Raw genomic sequence first — 15,578 nt, 5'->3', positions numbered from 1 at the left:
CTCTCCTCCCCTAGGAGAAAGTCATTGAAATTGTCCCCCCAATTTCTCTGCCCACAAATAGGCTGGAGAATTTTGAGAAGCCATTTGTGCACAGCTCTAATTTATATAAATATAAATTAACTAAATCAGTGAAAAACAAGTTGGCACTTCAGGCTGAAATATTTTTCAAGCTGCCCAGTTTTATCTACTTGATAATAAAACATAATATGGTTTGTGGACTGCTTTCTATCAATACTTAATGTCTGGAGCTCATCTCTCTGTGGAAAAGCACCCTTTGATCTGGAAGCCCTTCCCTTTAATCCCTGATATGGGAGGACTCTCTGACTCATTGGAAAATGAACTTTACACCTGCCCAGGAATACTTTAATCATGCAGGAAATCCAATTGACGTATACTCTAAGGCTTAGTGTTGCAAAACCTTTTTGGTACCTGAGGGCCACACTGGGCGGTGCCAGGAGGCTGCACATGCGCGTTTGCAGCACATGCACGCATGGTTGCACATGCACACATACAAGCCTGGCTAGTGCTAGCAAGTCCTTCCTGTATCTCCAGTCTCTCATCAAAGATTGGAGATCTGATGAGAGATGGGATAAGGATGGGATTCCCCTGCTAACACCAGGCAGTGCCACTGTGATTTTTTTGGTGACAACAGTTGGGTGGTGTGTGTGAGTGCGCGCGCCTGCCTGATGAACCACAAAAAGTGGCTTGGCAGGCTGCAGTTATTAGTCTGAACTCTTCTATTAAGAGTTGTCATGGGGCTGAATCCTGGCACCAAAAAGAATTCCTGAGGCTGGATCCTAGAAAGTCCTGGCTAAAATTAAGCCACACAAATTGTGGTTTTTCCATCACTTGCAATGTTTGTAGTAATATTATGAGGCTTTAACAAAATGAACAGAAGACTATAAAATAGTTGGCTATAGTAATATTTTCTTTATGGGGATAGTAATGTGGCCAGCATTAATTTCTGACAGCTTTTAGGGCACATTTCCATGTGTGTTTAGACGGAAAAAAGTCCATGCCATGGGATTCCCAGGGGAATGTTAGGAGTTGTGGGACATTTTTCTGTCTAAACATGCATAGGATTGCACCCTTAGAGACAGAAAACACTGTATCCTTAACCACACCAGAAATAGTTCAGGGTGAACCCTGGCTTTGCTGTAACTTTACAATGGGTATGATAAATGGGTGCAATTTTCTCTTAAATTTTTTATTAGTTCCCATCCTAACCATCGTCAGAGTGGTAATCCAAAACAGTCTTTAACTAAATTTGTGGGATTGAAGAACATATGTAGTTCTAATGCCAATTCTGATACATTTGTAATGGGTATTGTTATTGTGTTAGATTTAAAATTGGATGCATCTCACTAGTGGCATATTTAGGTCAGAAATTATTATTATTTCTTTCTCCTTTAAGACTGCAGGGATGTAAACTCTACAGGGGGCTAGATCAGATCTAACTTTTCTTTAAATACAGGAAGCTCAGATATTTTGGTGCTGGAGAAGGATTTGGATATAATTTTTTTTAAAGAAAAAGTACAAATGGTGAGTGGTTCTTGCCGAGATGGGAAGTGGGAGGAAAAGGAGCCATTGGTTAATATTTTCCCTGCAGTGGTAAAAACAAGGCCTCAGTAAGAAAGAAAAGCTTTAAAAAAGATCCAAAATGGTTTGAAGGAAGAGGATTAATGTGTCACAAGTGATGTCACAAGCACAGTAAAAACGGAACTAGAAGTAGAAGTAGGGGCTAGAGGTGGTGGTGGTGGTGGTGAGGGGGATATCTCTTTTCCCCAACAAACCAGTTTTGCCATATTAGCACATGTAAACGTGAAATTTCTTTTTTGCAGCAGCAGGAACAATGACACCTGGATTGTCTACAACATCTGAGTCACCACAGTGTCCTCGGGGTGAGCCCAAGGCTTTTTGCTACCTGAAGCGAAGAGAACATGGTGTCCTTCCTCCCCCTTCATGTACCAAAGCTGGCTGGAGTGCAGCTGAATCTTAGTACAATGACAGTGACCTCCACCGCACCTGGGGGCAGCAAGCTAGCTTAACGGGTGCAGGGCAGGCTGCGTGGCATGCAGTCATGCGCATGCGTGCGCGCACACACACACACACACACACACACAATTCTGTCCTCCAACACCTTGCTGCTGCTTCCTGCTCCCGCAGTCTGCAGCCACCTCACTCTGCCTAACAGAAAGACCATCCGTATGTGTCCTACTGCAAAAACATGCCGTTTATATGTGAAGAATCATTCAAATCCATCTGGAAGTCAGAAGAAGTCACAGCATGAAAGTTCCCAGAACAGGAACAGAAGGGAAGAGAGGAGCTCAGGCAGGACGGGCCCACTCAAGGCTGTATAGGCAGGAATTCAGAACAGACTTTGACCTGATTTGAATGACATGACAGCCCACCGTGGCTTAATTTAGCTGTCGGGGAGGTCATATCAGGTGCCCACAGCACAGGCACCCTTTTTGCATGGCGCACATGGGCGCCCCTGTATGTCATGGTTTGCCATGTCATGTGAACCTGGTGTGGTGCATTGCTTGAGGGGGAAGATAACCCTCAGATAACCCTAAAACAATCCATGGCTTATTCAAGGGTTGTCTACCCCCTCAAACAACCCACCACACCGGGTCCGCACAACATGGCCTGCTGTGAGCACACCACCGCTTGCATATTCAAAATGGCAGCTGGCACACTCTGCTAAGTGGGGAAATCCACGATGGCTTGGCGTTACATGCGAACAGCCCCACGGAGTGGAAGGAATGCACAAAACGTCTGTGGAATTCCATGTAAGAGAGCCACACAGGTCTGCTCTACATGTGCAGCGGAATGAGGTGGCAGGGTCGACTAGAATGGGTTATGTGTCATTTTTTTTTAATGTTCCCATTTTTAAAAAAACACTCCCCACTAAGATTAAGGTTTTAGTCCAACTGATGCTCTGCTGCACTAGTTTTCTACTTGCAGAGAGGTTGTTTGTATGTGTTTTAAGAAGGGAGAACATAAAAAAAAAGTGACACCCCTCACAAACTTGTCTCTTGATGTAGTACACTCTGTTCCATCACTTCATTCTATGGCAGGGGTGCAGGACCTCAAGATATCCTGCTCTCCTGGGGTTCCCAGATGGCCACACACCCTTCCCATCCAACCACCAATTGTTTAATGGTTTTCTGGCTTTTGTGCAGTTTTTTCCCCATTCTAAAAAGTTGAAATGCCTCTCCTATGGGTTAGGTACTGGCAGTAAAAGCTTTAAGGAAAATATGCTGGTGTTTTGGCTGCACCCCATTTGCCTTTGACCCTGCCCACTACTGGAATGCAGCCCCCTCAAATCATCACTGAAATGGAATTTCGCCTTCGGACTGAAAGAAGTTCTGCATCCTCGTTCTATGACATGTGTAGATCAGGGCCATCTGATCAGCTCTGACATTTGGAGCAAGCAATGAGGGCTGGAATAGCTGTAGGCCAACCTGAAGCATATCTGTTTCCCTGGCATTGCTGATTTATTTATTATAGCATGTATATACTGCCTTATTTGCTAAAAACAAAAACCCAGAATGCTTCTGGTAATGTGGCGTAATATTAGGCATCTACATTTGAGTGTGTGTATAAATTTGCATCTTCTCTGTCCATGCATTAAATATTCAAAGGAACTCGTAGAAATTAAAACAAATGATATAAAATCAAAACCTCTTCCTAAAGAATAAATGGAGTGTAAGCAAAAACCTAGAATTTAAAAAATCTCCCCCAAACGTACACAAACACATACCAACACAAACGGGGAACCTCACAAAGAGCAAGGGTATGCAACAGTTGTTCTTTTCTTTGTGTTCCTGATGTCTGTCTTCAAGAGCAGTCTTTCCCCACTGCCCTAATTCTCACATCAAACAAATAACCAAAAATTATCAGTCCAATGGGATTGAGACATGTTTATCAAAGAAAAAATTAATGAGCAGGAGCATAATTTAAAAAAATCAAAATTATGTTTTGTTGAAACATAGGGACTGGAAATGTAATTACCCTATAAAGAGGCTCAATTTACTGAAGAACACATTGGCCTTAAAAAAAAAACCAAATTGACATTTTAAAACTTATTTATTATTTATTTATTTAAAACTTTTGCATCCTGCCTTATATTAAGATCTCAGGGCGGTGTACTGATAAAATTAATTTAAACAGTATAAAACAAATAATTTAAACAGCTAAAAACATATTAAAACATTAAGCAAGCTAATACCAATTTAAAAATCTAAAACAAACAGTTAAAAGCGTGTGTAACTTAGGGAGTTCAATTAGCCCTCAGATGCTTTGGTGAAAAGCCATGTTTTAACTTGGTGCTGAAATGAAACCAATGTCTGCGCCAATTGGGCCTCCAAGGGGAGGGCATTCCACAACTGGGGTGCCACAGCAGAGAAGGCCCTCTCCCATGTCCCACTGTAGTATATGTCTTCCACTGGTGGGACATAGAGGAGGGCCTCTCCAATAGATCTCAGTCATCAGGCCGGCATATATAGGAAGAGGCGCTCCCTCAAATATCGAGGTGCCAAGCTGCTTAGGGCTTTAAATGTCATCACCTTGAATTCTGACCAGAAGCATATTGGCAGCCAGTGCAATTCCTTTAAAACTGGTGTTATATGACCCTTATGAGATGTTCCAGTCAACAGTCTAGCTGCTGCATTTTGCATTAGCTGCAACTTCTGAGTCATCTTCAAGGGCAGCCCCACGCAAAGTGCATTGCAGTAGTCTAATTGGGAAGTTACCAGCGTGTGCACTACTGTAGCTAGATTATCCCTGTCCAGGAAAGGCTGTAGCTGGAGGATCAGCCAAAGCTGGCCCCAAGTACTCTGAGCCACGGAGTCCACCTGGGACTCCAAAGACAGGAATGCATCTAGGAGTACTCCCAAGCTACGCACCTGCTCCTTCAGGGGGAGTGCAACCCCATCCAGGACAGGTCACTTACCCAATTCCCAGACTTGGGACCCACCAATCCACAAAGCTTCCATCTTGTCAGGATTCAGCTTCAGTTTATTGGCCCTCATCCAGGCCATTACAGCCTCCAGGCACTGGTCCAGCACCTTCACTGCCCCAGCTGACTCTGATGACAAGGAGAAGAGCTGAGCATCATCAGCGTACTGGTGACACCCCACCCCAAAACTCCTAATGATCTCTCTCAATGGCTTCATATAGATATAGGAGTCCGACTTTTCTGTTTTGTTTAAGAATAGTGACTTTTAGGTTAGCCTCAGACTGTCCCAGTAGACTGAAATGTACTCCCACTGGTGTCTGAATGTTACCATTTCTTATGTTAGATTTGTGTTCACTTATTTCTTTGCACAAAACTGATCCAGTTGTCATATATAGATAACAGAAGGGCACTGAAGGCCTACACAATGTTGGAGGATGAACAGGGTAATTAGCCTTACCTCAGGATCAGCCCAAGACATTTTGGTGTCTGAAGCAAAACAACAAATGGCTCCCCCACAACCCCAAGTCAAGGTGCACAGTACCAAGGCTGGCCAAGTTATTTCAGAACCCATAAGTACTCTCCCTGGGAGTACAAATACAACAACAATAAATTAAGGGCACAATCCTATGGCCGCTAGTCGACAGCTAGCGGCCATAGGATAGGATGGTTCTACGAGAACCGACCTCCACCCCCTACCATGCTGCCTCGTAGGCAGCGTGGATCGGCCCCATGCTCCACGCTCATAAGAGGGGTGTAGAGTGATGAAAGTGGGGCATTCCTGGGGGGGCAGGCGGAAGTGCTGTTCTGACACTTCCTGTGCGTCATCCAGCGTCCCCCCACTCCCCACTATGCCTCCCCGTGGCTAGACAGCCGAAATCAGCTGTCTAGCTGTGAATGCAGGGTGGCTGAAGCGTGGAGGGGATGATCTCCACGCTGCTCCTGCCCTGCATTGGATAGGCAGTCGCCTCTGAGTTCGGAGGCGGCTGCCTATCCCGATAGGATTGCACCCTCTATACCAAAACATTTGCTACTCTTTCATGACACTACAGATCAGCTGCCCGAGGTGCCTCTTCAAGATATAAGAGGCCACGTTACTCTGCCTAATGTTAGGGCCACCATGCTAATGGAATCAGCCTTACCAGTCTGTTAGTCTTTGAGATACCCAAGAGTGTTTGATGCTTTTGCTACAGCCTACAAACACGGCTACTTTTTAAAATTATTTGTAACAATGTTTTAGGAATTAATAGCCCAACCTACTTAATGGGCTTGGTATGTCTTCTTTTGTATTAATAATATTAAAGAACATAACACTCTTATTTTTTAAAGTGCACCATAGACCTTACCATGGTTTACCTTTGAAATAACCCTATAAGGTACATCAGGGTTACTCCCCTACAACATACACACACATTTTACAACTGGCAGAGAGAAGGTGGCTTACCCCAGGCTCTACAATGATACAAAAAAAAAGGTAAGGCTTGAACTCTGTTCTGCCTACAGCTGTATAATAAATAGACTATATTGACTCTTTAAAGGCGGAAACGTTACTTGGTATATCATCAGCACTGCCCTCACTGTAGCAGAAGGTCAAACCATGTGTGTGGAAGTTCCCCATTCACACCTTTAAACTAGCCTTGTATTGGAGAAGGGGAATTTGCTGTGCTAGCTGGACAGCACTGTGACACCAGGGCAACTCATGCTTGTGACAAAATGGAAAGGTTTGACGGGTCCCACTTCACACACTGACATTTATTATTGGATTGATGGCATATTTCCAGAAGAAGCTAGGAATGAATGTATGCATGCTTGCAAAATGCAAGCACCATTTACTACCATGGACATGTAAACTAAACAAGGGACTTATTTTTAAACAGTGGAACTGGGCCTGGATTACTTACGCTAGCAATATTTCTTTTGAGCTTTATCTCTAGAGCTCAATTATTCTTTTTCTCATTCTCTCCCATAGTTTGGAAAAGATTCAGTTCTGCAAAATGTAATATATTTATTTTCAAGTATTGGCTGGAGGGAAATTAAAATGCTAATTGTCATCTCATCCTTCAGCATTTACTTATCCAATGTTGGATCTCAGATGGAAAATGTGACATCTGAGAATGAGACTAGAGTTTCACAGAGGGGGAAACTCAATAGGTATGTAGCCTAACATCGTGTCTTAAGCGTGATACCTGATGTTTCAGCATTCTCAGAACATTCCAGTCTAGGCTTTCCTTGAAGATCTCCAGGGAAGGAAATGTTTTAAGTTCCCTAGACTATATCTCTGGTTCTACTAGTAAACCTCTGAGTGATTTGCAGTATCAGTGAGGATTTCTGACTCCCAATTATTTAATACTAATAGTAACAATACGACTCCCCTCCAGCCCTAAATTGTACTGCTGAAATGAAGAAAGCTTGGGGTAACCAGGGAGTAGATTGGTGCATGTGGAAGGATTGTGAGCTCCAGTTTTGGTACTGAAAACAAATTCCTGAGCTCAAAATTCTTTAATTCTAAGGGTATGTCTTCTTTTGCACCAGGCTCCATCCAGTTGGTGGATTTTGGGGTTCTAGTAAAAAACAAAGTAGGTCCTGCAAGCCTGAAGTCTGTCTACTCCTGCCTTTAGCACAGTATTCCACTACTGAGCTGCTCTTGGAGTCTGCACATTTTTCCTGATGTGTAGGTTAAAAATATATTCCAAATCCACTTAACTCAATGGTGAAGACTGCCAAAGTTATTTCAGGCATCCCCAAGGCCTTGGTAATGTCTGGTGGAATCTTTGATATTGTTTTTTCTATCAACAGCAAACCTCCTGCAGTCCCAGTGTGATATTGTATATGGTTTACCATGTTGCCTGATGAACAATTCCAGATTACTCGAAAGCTTGCACGCTTTTTTTCATTTTTTAGTTGGCCCAACAAAGGTATTGCCAAAATACAGAATTTGGAACTTTGCGAAAGGAGTGACTATCTAGCACTCCCAGTGTGTGAACTCAGGTACTGCAGCAATCGCGGTCACCTAGGCTGTTCCTCCTCCTGTTAGGAATTGCAGAGCAGGAAAAAGAAGTTCAAGCAGTTGCTCCTCTGTTACTTGGGCACAGGGAACATCACACGATGGTTCCTGGTACCTTAATTTTCTATACAGCTTTAGGAAAATTCAGGCATCGGGTCCAGATTTAGCTATACTTAGAATCGACCTATTTAAATCAATGGGACTTAATGTCGGGGGAATGTAGGTGTAGAAAGATTAGATGCCTATAAGAGGCCAACACTAATTTTAAGGCAGCAGTCCTATACACATTTACCTGGAAGTAAGTCCCATTGAATTCAATGGGACATACTTCTGAATAGGTATGCATAGGATTGCACTGTAAAGGTGCAATCCCATGCATATTTAGGCAGAACAAAGCCCTACAACTCCCAGCAAGCACCAGCCAGCCATGCTAGATGGGGCATACTGGGAGTTGGGGGACTTTGTTCTGTCTAAATATGCATAGGATTGCATTGTAAGTCTTCCTTTTCCTGATAAGGGCCTCCCAGTCCCAGTGGGCTGCCCGGGGTTTGCTTTTTACAGTGGTGGCGAGTTTCGCGGGTGAAAGATGAGAGCGCTCAGACGAAGCTGGCAAGGCCTGTTAACGAGCAGATCTTTTCTCCCCTCTCGCCCATTTCCCCGTTGTTTTGTGTTAGCAGGAGGATCCGGTTGCAGCTTCTCTGCTGGCAGCCCAGCGGTTAGTCCGTAAATATTAGAGGTAAATTCCGCCTAGCCCTGGCTGGCTGTGCTTTCTGGTCGAATCCCAGCTGGCCCGGGACTGGAGCGGAAGGAGGAGGGACCACTGTCGAGTGAAAAGTGCACACGCGGCGTGATTGATGAACTCTTAATAGAACCGATCCCCCGTTCGCCCTCCTGCCTCCCCCGGCGGGCCTGCTCCCAGCAAGGAACACGCCTCCCGCCCTCCTCCCCTCCCTCCTCCCGCCTTTCTCGCCTTCTTTCCCCACTAGAAAAAAAAAACCCGCTTCCCTCAGTGATAAGGAAGAGCTGCGTTGCTCGCTCGGTGATTCACCTCGGGCCTGCTGGCTACAATCTGGCGCCCTTTCCAAGGCTCGTTTGGCTGGATGAAGGCGCGCCGCGCCTGCCACGCGGTCGCACAAAGGCGCTCCGCGGACTGCCCCGGGGCCACGCGGTGACGCGAGAGTGGAGGGGCGCCTCTCCTCGTGCTGCTGTTCCCTCGCCAGCGCCGGATGCGTGAGGAGCGTCCCGAGAGGCTGCCGCCCTGGTTGCTTTGGCACCGCTGGTGAACGCTGGGAATCCAAGCCGCCTTGGTAGGATTTTCATCCTGAAAGGAGGCATGTAGATAACTGTAATAGAATAAATGAACAAAGAGCAGCTGCCTTTCAACAACTGCAATATTTCTATCAGTGTAGTTTGTAGGGATGAATACTTACAAATCCCATCCTAGCTATGCACTCTCTGGATGGCCTTGGGCAAGACTTAAAGCATGATACATTCTGCAAGTGTTTGCATTGTAGTGATCCTCTGAAGGTTTATTTGGAAACGTCCCGGTAAGGTTCACTCCTAAGTCAGGGGTGGGCAACTTGTGGCCTTCAGATGTTTTGGCCCACAACTCCCATCATTCCTCACTATTGGCTGCGTTGGCTAAGGCTGATGAGAGTTATAGGCCAAAACATCTGGAGGTCTACAATTTGCCCGCTCCTCCTATCCTAAGTAAATGTCCATAGGCTTGCAACCTAAAGTGACATTTTGGTGTTCTGAAATATCCTTGCACAACATACATTGGCTAGAACATCCACTGGATTTCAAAATGCCCTTCTTCCGCTTTCTGCACCATCTTAAGAACATCTGCACACACAGATAGTACCCTGGAGAGGTTTAAAGATGCTTTTTACTTAATGCCCTGTGTGACAATGCTTGTAAACCATTCATCCTTGATCCTCTCTTCCTTTAAAATGGGAGAAGGAAGGGTGTACTTTGTTTTCCATCCTGCCTGATGAAGAGTTCTGAAGAATTCGAAAGCTTGCACAGTATTTTGTGACCTTTGACTTGGCCTAGCAACAGTATTATGGAGATACCGATTTTGGAATGTTCTTTGGCCAACAGCCTACCTTTGCTTTTTGTGTGACCTGAAAAACGAATTATGCTGTGAAAAAGCCAGTGGTCATTTATTAATAAAATGCCCCCAAAGTGTAGTTTAAAAAATAACAAGAGTCTTGTGCCATTTTACAGCCAATGGATTTATTGTGGCATAAGCTTTTTATGCCACAAAAAATCTGTTAGTCTTTAAGGTGCCCCAGGACCTGTTTGGCAGTAGTGTGGTAGATTTGAGGAGAATGTGGTATGAGACACACAAATTTAATGCCAGTTAAGGAGCCTAACACTGCATGGAAGGACATAGCCATTTTTTAATTTTTATGTTTGTGACAACAGACTAGCATAGTTGACTGCTTTGTGTTTTAAATGAAAGGATCTAGCATCAAGATCTCATCTGTTTTTGATTGTAAGTTGACTCTCATACTTATTTTATGGTGATCCGAATAGGTGGGGTTCCATCTCAGGGATACTTCCAAAATGAAAGACGTAGATGTGATAGTGTGGTATCCCAGAGTAAAGAGATCTGCACTTGTGCACCACAAAAATTACTAGAGTGGGGTACTGCACGTTCATTAATCTGGAAAAATGCCATGAGAGCCCAACACAGAACCTTCACCAGGCATACAATGAGAGGCTGGATGAGTATGTAGGGGAGGGGGAATCAAACTGTTTGTCACCCCAATTGAGGGAACAACACAATGTTTAAGATTGCAACAGGTAAATTACTCTAGGAGTGGAGGCTGCAATTCCATGCATTCTTATCCAGAAGTGAGCTCCATTAAATGAGGTAGGAATTATTTCCAAATAAACACGCGTAGGATTGTGTCACGGTATGCTCATGTGCCCAGGATGGGGCAGAGAAAGAGTAAGGACCAGTTTATACATTCAGCAGGATGAAGTGCCAGCGCTTGTCCTGGACTCTACCACAGGGTGGGGTGGGGGTGGGGAGTCACTCAAACTTGCAGCCACCACCACCTGAAGTAGTACAGCCTAGGGAAAGTTTTATCCCTTGACTCTGTGGAATGTATAAAATGGAGCAAAGCTATGGAGAAGAAACCTCCCATCTCTCATTACTCGAACTCCATTTAGGGCAGAATCCTACGCATGTTTAGACAGAAAAAAGTCCTACAGCTCTCAGCAGTCCCCAGCCAGCACTGCTAGCTGGGGAATGCTGGGAGCTGTAGGACTTTTTGTGTGTGTGGTCTAAACAGGTATAGGATTGCGCCTTTAGAGACAAATCATTCACTTCGAGGATTTAAAGATGGGGTGCACAGTGAGACCCCCTTCCCTTCTCCTCTGTAAATAACTTTACGAGAAGGCTTGCAATGATTTGCCCATTCAGTCCTCCAGCTTTGACTAACCCCCTCAGGCATAGTCTGAATGCATGCCGTTCAAAGCCAGGTTGGCAAAGGCAGCCTCCTTCCCAGGGACTATTGCTGTTGAATGACTGTGCTTAATTGGGATTTATCTTCTTCTGCTATCTGCTCCCCAGTTGCTCAAACTTGTGTCCATCCATCCCCTGGTCCTTGAAGCCCTCGCCAAATCTGTTGCAGCAGGAGCCGAAACTGTTCCAAACACCACCAGTGGTTCTGCCAGTTCCACAGAGGCTTTAGAAGAGAGAAGAACAGAAACAGCTTGCAAGCTAGATGGTATTACAAAGCAGACCGAGCAGACTGGGGGATGGCAGAAGGCCAGTCAAGTAGGAAATCTGGCTTGACCTCTCCTGGCTCCTGAATATACTGACTGGGAAGTCAGAAGCCCTGTTGGAATTCATGGGACTAAACTTCCTCCTAAGTTAAATCATTGTTATGGTTTTTAATGGCGTTGAATATTGTTGTTCTTAATGTTTTACTTTATTTTCATTTGATTGTGGGTTTTATGTTCTGGACTTTTTGTAAACTGCTTTGGTTGGTTTGAGAAAGGTATAGGAGTTCTATAAATAAAAAAGTAAGTAAATAAAGGATGGGATGTAATTTTGTGTGTGTGTGTGCAGTTCAGACGAGGGGCCTAGGGAACAAGCTCTATGGGAAAGGCTGAAGGAGTTGGTATATGTAGCCTGGGGAAGAGGTGACTGAGAAACTAGCTAAATAATAGCCATCTTCAAATATCTGAACAGTTGTCACATAGATGATGGAACAAATTTGCTTTCTGTTTCTCCAGAGGGTAGGAGCTCAACTGGTGGGTTCTCCAATTACAAGAAAAGGGATTTATGTTAAACATTAGGAGGACCTTCCTGACAGCACGAGCAGTTGCACAGTAGAACAGACTGCCTGAGAAGCCAGCAGATTCTCCTTCATGAAAGGTTTTTAAACAGAGGCTGGATGCCCACCTCTCAGGTTTCTTGCATCAGCAAGGAGTTGGACTAGGCGACCTTTGAGTACTCTCCCAAGTCTACAATTCTATGTATAGGATTGTTTAGAACACTGCTAGCTGCACTTTCAGGTGGACCCAAGTCCTGGATAGAAGTCTACATGTAATCTGCAATTAGTGATTTCAGTGATCAGTTAGAATCAAGGAGTTGGAGGAGGACCTTGGAGGCCATGTAGTCCAACCCTCAGCTCAATGTGGGAACTGTCCAGCCTCTGTTTAAATACTTCCAGGAAGGAGAGCCCACCATCTCCTGAGGCAAAAACCTGCTCCACTGTCAAACAGCTCTTGCAAATAGGTTTCTCCTAATAGGTGGTTTCTGCTAATGTTTCCCTAAAATTTCCACCCATTGGTTCTAGTCTTGCCCCCTGGAGCAACAGTCAACTACTCTGCTCCAGCTTTTGTATGACTGCCTTGCCTTCAGCTTCTCTTCTCCAGGTTAAACATGCCCAGCTCTTTCAACCATTCCTCATAAGATTTAATTTCCAGACCCCTCACCATCCTGGCCTCCCTTCTCTGGACATGCTCCCATTTGTCAGTGTCCTTCTTAAAATGTAGCTATTGGAACTGGACACAGTACTCCAAATGCAGCCTGACCAGTGCTGAATGAAGCAGGAACTATTCATGACGTAGCCCGAGATGGTGTTAGTGTTTTTAGCAGCAGCAGCATCTACTACTGGCTCATAGCAGGTAACTAGCATGTAGCTGATTATTATCTCCAGTCCTAATCTCCTACATTTGGAAATAATATTACTGGTTTAAAACCATTAAACTCTTTGCAGAAAACTAATTTTAGCTACAGAGGGTGAGGAAGGTTCAGTTTAGCAATATAAAGTATGAATACTCGGGACGCTGCACCATTATACTTCACTAACAGTGCAGTCCTTGGCATGTCTACGCAGAAGTGCAGTGGAGGCTGGTAGCTCCAGTGTCAGTGAGGTGGTGCATCTACTTCAGGTTTCAGTAAGAACCAGTCAGAACTCTAAAGAAGTTCTGCTCTGCATCTTAGATAGCTCCTTTAGAGTTCTGACTGGAACCTGGAGCGGATTCACTGCCCCACTGACATCGGAGCCACCAGTCTCTACTGAGTAAGTCCCATTGAGTTCAATGAGACTTACTCCCAGGCAACTATGTACAGGATTGCAGCCTCATTGATGTTTTTCTTGAGCTGGCTGGATATGGGTCACTCGGAACCATGATCTCCTGAACTCAGTGACATTCCAATCCTAACCATATTTCCTTCGAAAAAAGTGCCTCTTTGATTTTGGTGAAACGTCCTGATCGGGATGTCAATTCTCTTCAGTTCAACTACTGCTTATCTCGGTGGTGGATCCGGACGGGTTTTAAAAGCGATTTCTCTGCCCGCCCTAGTTTCCTCATGTTGTCTTCCTTTCCTAGAGGACGACCACCTGACAAGCCGAATAACTCGGGGAAATAGCGAGGAAGCACTGCAAGGTTTATTTAAGCAGGACTGCTTCACAAAAAGAAACAATACGTCTGAAATGGCAGAGAAAATGCTACAAGCCTATCATTACATCGGTGTGAAATTTCAGAAAGGTTTAACACACCTTCCTTCTTGAAGAGAAGGCTTAGCCCGCAATCCTATACCCACTTCCTTGGGAGTAAGCCCCATTGAACTTTTGAGTAAACGTGTAGGATAGGATTGTGCTGTCAGTCGTTTATTTTCTGGAACTGAACACAGTTCGATTTACTTCTGAGTAAACATGCACAGGAGTGTACCGTGATTTGTTTATTATTGGAGAAAGCTAATCAATAACCAGCCAACTAACTTATGCATGGTATGTTCAATGGGCCTTACTATGCATATTTTACTTGGAAGTCAGCTCCAACAGAAAACAAGGGGACCCTTTTGAGTGAACATATATAGGATTGGACTGCACCGTGGCTATTAATCTGAAACCAGTAGGAAAGGAGAGCGCAACTTTGCCTGGATCATACTCAGTAATAGAATCACCGTCTTCAACAGATTTTATCTCACCGTTCACCCGCTGGGGGAGAGGAATTCAAAATGTAGGGCCGCATACAACTCTTCCCCTCCCCCCGAACCCTTCGGGATTTCATGCCGGTCATTTACTATCGTAGCTCGATCCTGCGCCTTTCCTTGGGGTGGAAAGAAATTCCACTTAGTGGACTTGCTCCTAAGTAAGCGTTCATAGGATCGCAGCCTTCATGAAACAAAAAAGGGGTGACTTCCCAGTGCAGGCAAGCATCTGAAATGCCTGGTGCAGCCAAGTCGATGCACGTGTTCAATGGGGCGCCGCGTCCTGTTCGAAAGAAAAGGCGCCCAAGGAGGCACGCAGCCTCAGGGCACCTCCCGAGACAGGTTTATTCGGAAGTCAGTCCCATTTTTTCCAATGAGGCTTACTCTCAGGTAAGTGTGCCTCAAACGGCAGCCTTATAGAGCTTCGGCTATTGCGGGGTATAGAAATGTAATCAGCAAATAAATACACGCCTACTCAGAAGTAAGCCACATTGGGCTCCATGGGACTTGCTCTCAGCCAGGGAAGAGTATAAGCTCGCCGCCTTAGAGACTCCTCCGATTGCGCCTTTGCTGTTGCGAGGCACTCCAGGGTAGGGGCCATTTTGGGGGTGGGGGCGGGGGATTGGAGGGGCTCTGGGGGTGCACTACTTCTGTGTTTCAAATTACTTTCATCGGCGGTTTGTCCTCTTTGATTTTACTACGATCTTACTGCTTCCGCGCGTCTCCTAATTCCTCAGAATTACACCGCAGATCCGCACCCCCACGTTTTGCTTCCAGCGAGCCTACGCCGGTCGACCCTCTCCAGAGGCGCCTCTCGCTTTGTTTCTCCTCCTGTCTGGCAACCCCCGCATTCTTCCTGGGCAGAAAAATGGCTACCGGGACCCCTTTGTTTGCACACGGCGCTGCTACAGACGAGAGGACGGAGGAGTGGGGGGAGGGGCGGGAGAGGAGACAGGCAAGCCGCGCGAGGCGGGAGGCTGCCGCATCCCTCTCCGCAGCCTTGCAAAGATCTCCAGCAAAGCGTATCCCCCGCCGGCCGGTGCCCTATCCGGCGGAGGTTGCTTAGCTACAGCCTTTACGCCAAGCCAGTGAGGAGGGAGGCCCGAGGAGGATGCCGTCTCTCGGAGCTTAGGCGAAGGGCGGGGGCTAGA

The 15,578-nt window shown here is 45.4% G+C and overlaps 1 protein-coding gene across 1 annotated transcript; it reads right to left on the bottom strand.

Moving 5' to 3' along the window:
• Positions 1–6,942: 6,942 nt before the first annotated feature.
• Positions 6,943–15,287, bottom strand: LOC146358552 (uncharacterized). Its single transcript, XM_084813727.1, has 3 exons — positions 15,094–15,287; positions 9,013–9,285; positions 6,943–8,784 (listed from the first exon to the last, which is right to left on the bottom strand). The coding sequence occupies exons 1-3, from the start codon at positions 15,097–15,099 to the stop codon at positions 8,695–8,697; spliced, it is 369 nt and encodes a 122-aa protein (XP_084669853.1). The 5' UTR covers positions 15,100–15,287; the 3' UTR covers positions 6,943–8,694.
• Positions 15,288–15,578: the final 291 nt, after the last annotated feature.

This window comes from Heloderma suspectum, chromosome 1 (assembly GCF_057233095.1).
Source record: "Heloderma suspectum isolate Gila_16-S chromosome 1, 16-S_ref, whole genome shotgun sequence".
Lineage (NCBI taxonomy): Eukaryota > Metazoa > Chordata > Lepidosauria > Squamata > Helodermatidae > Heloderma > Heloderma suspectum.
Note: the sequence above shows the minus strand (reverse complement) of the source record. Positions and strands in the feature narration are given on the sequence as shown.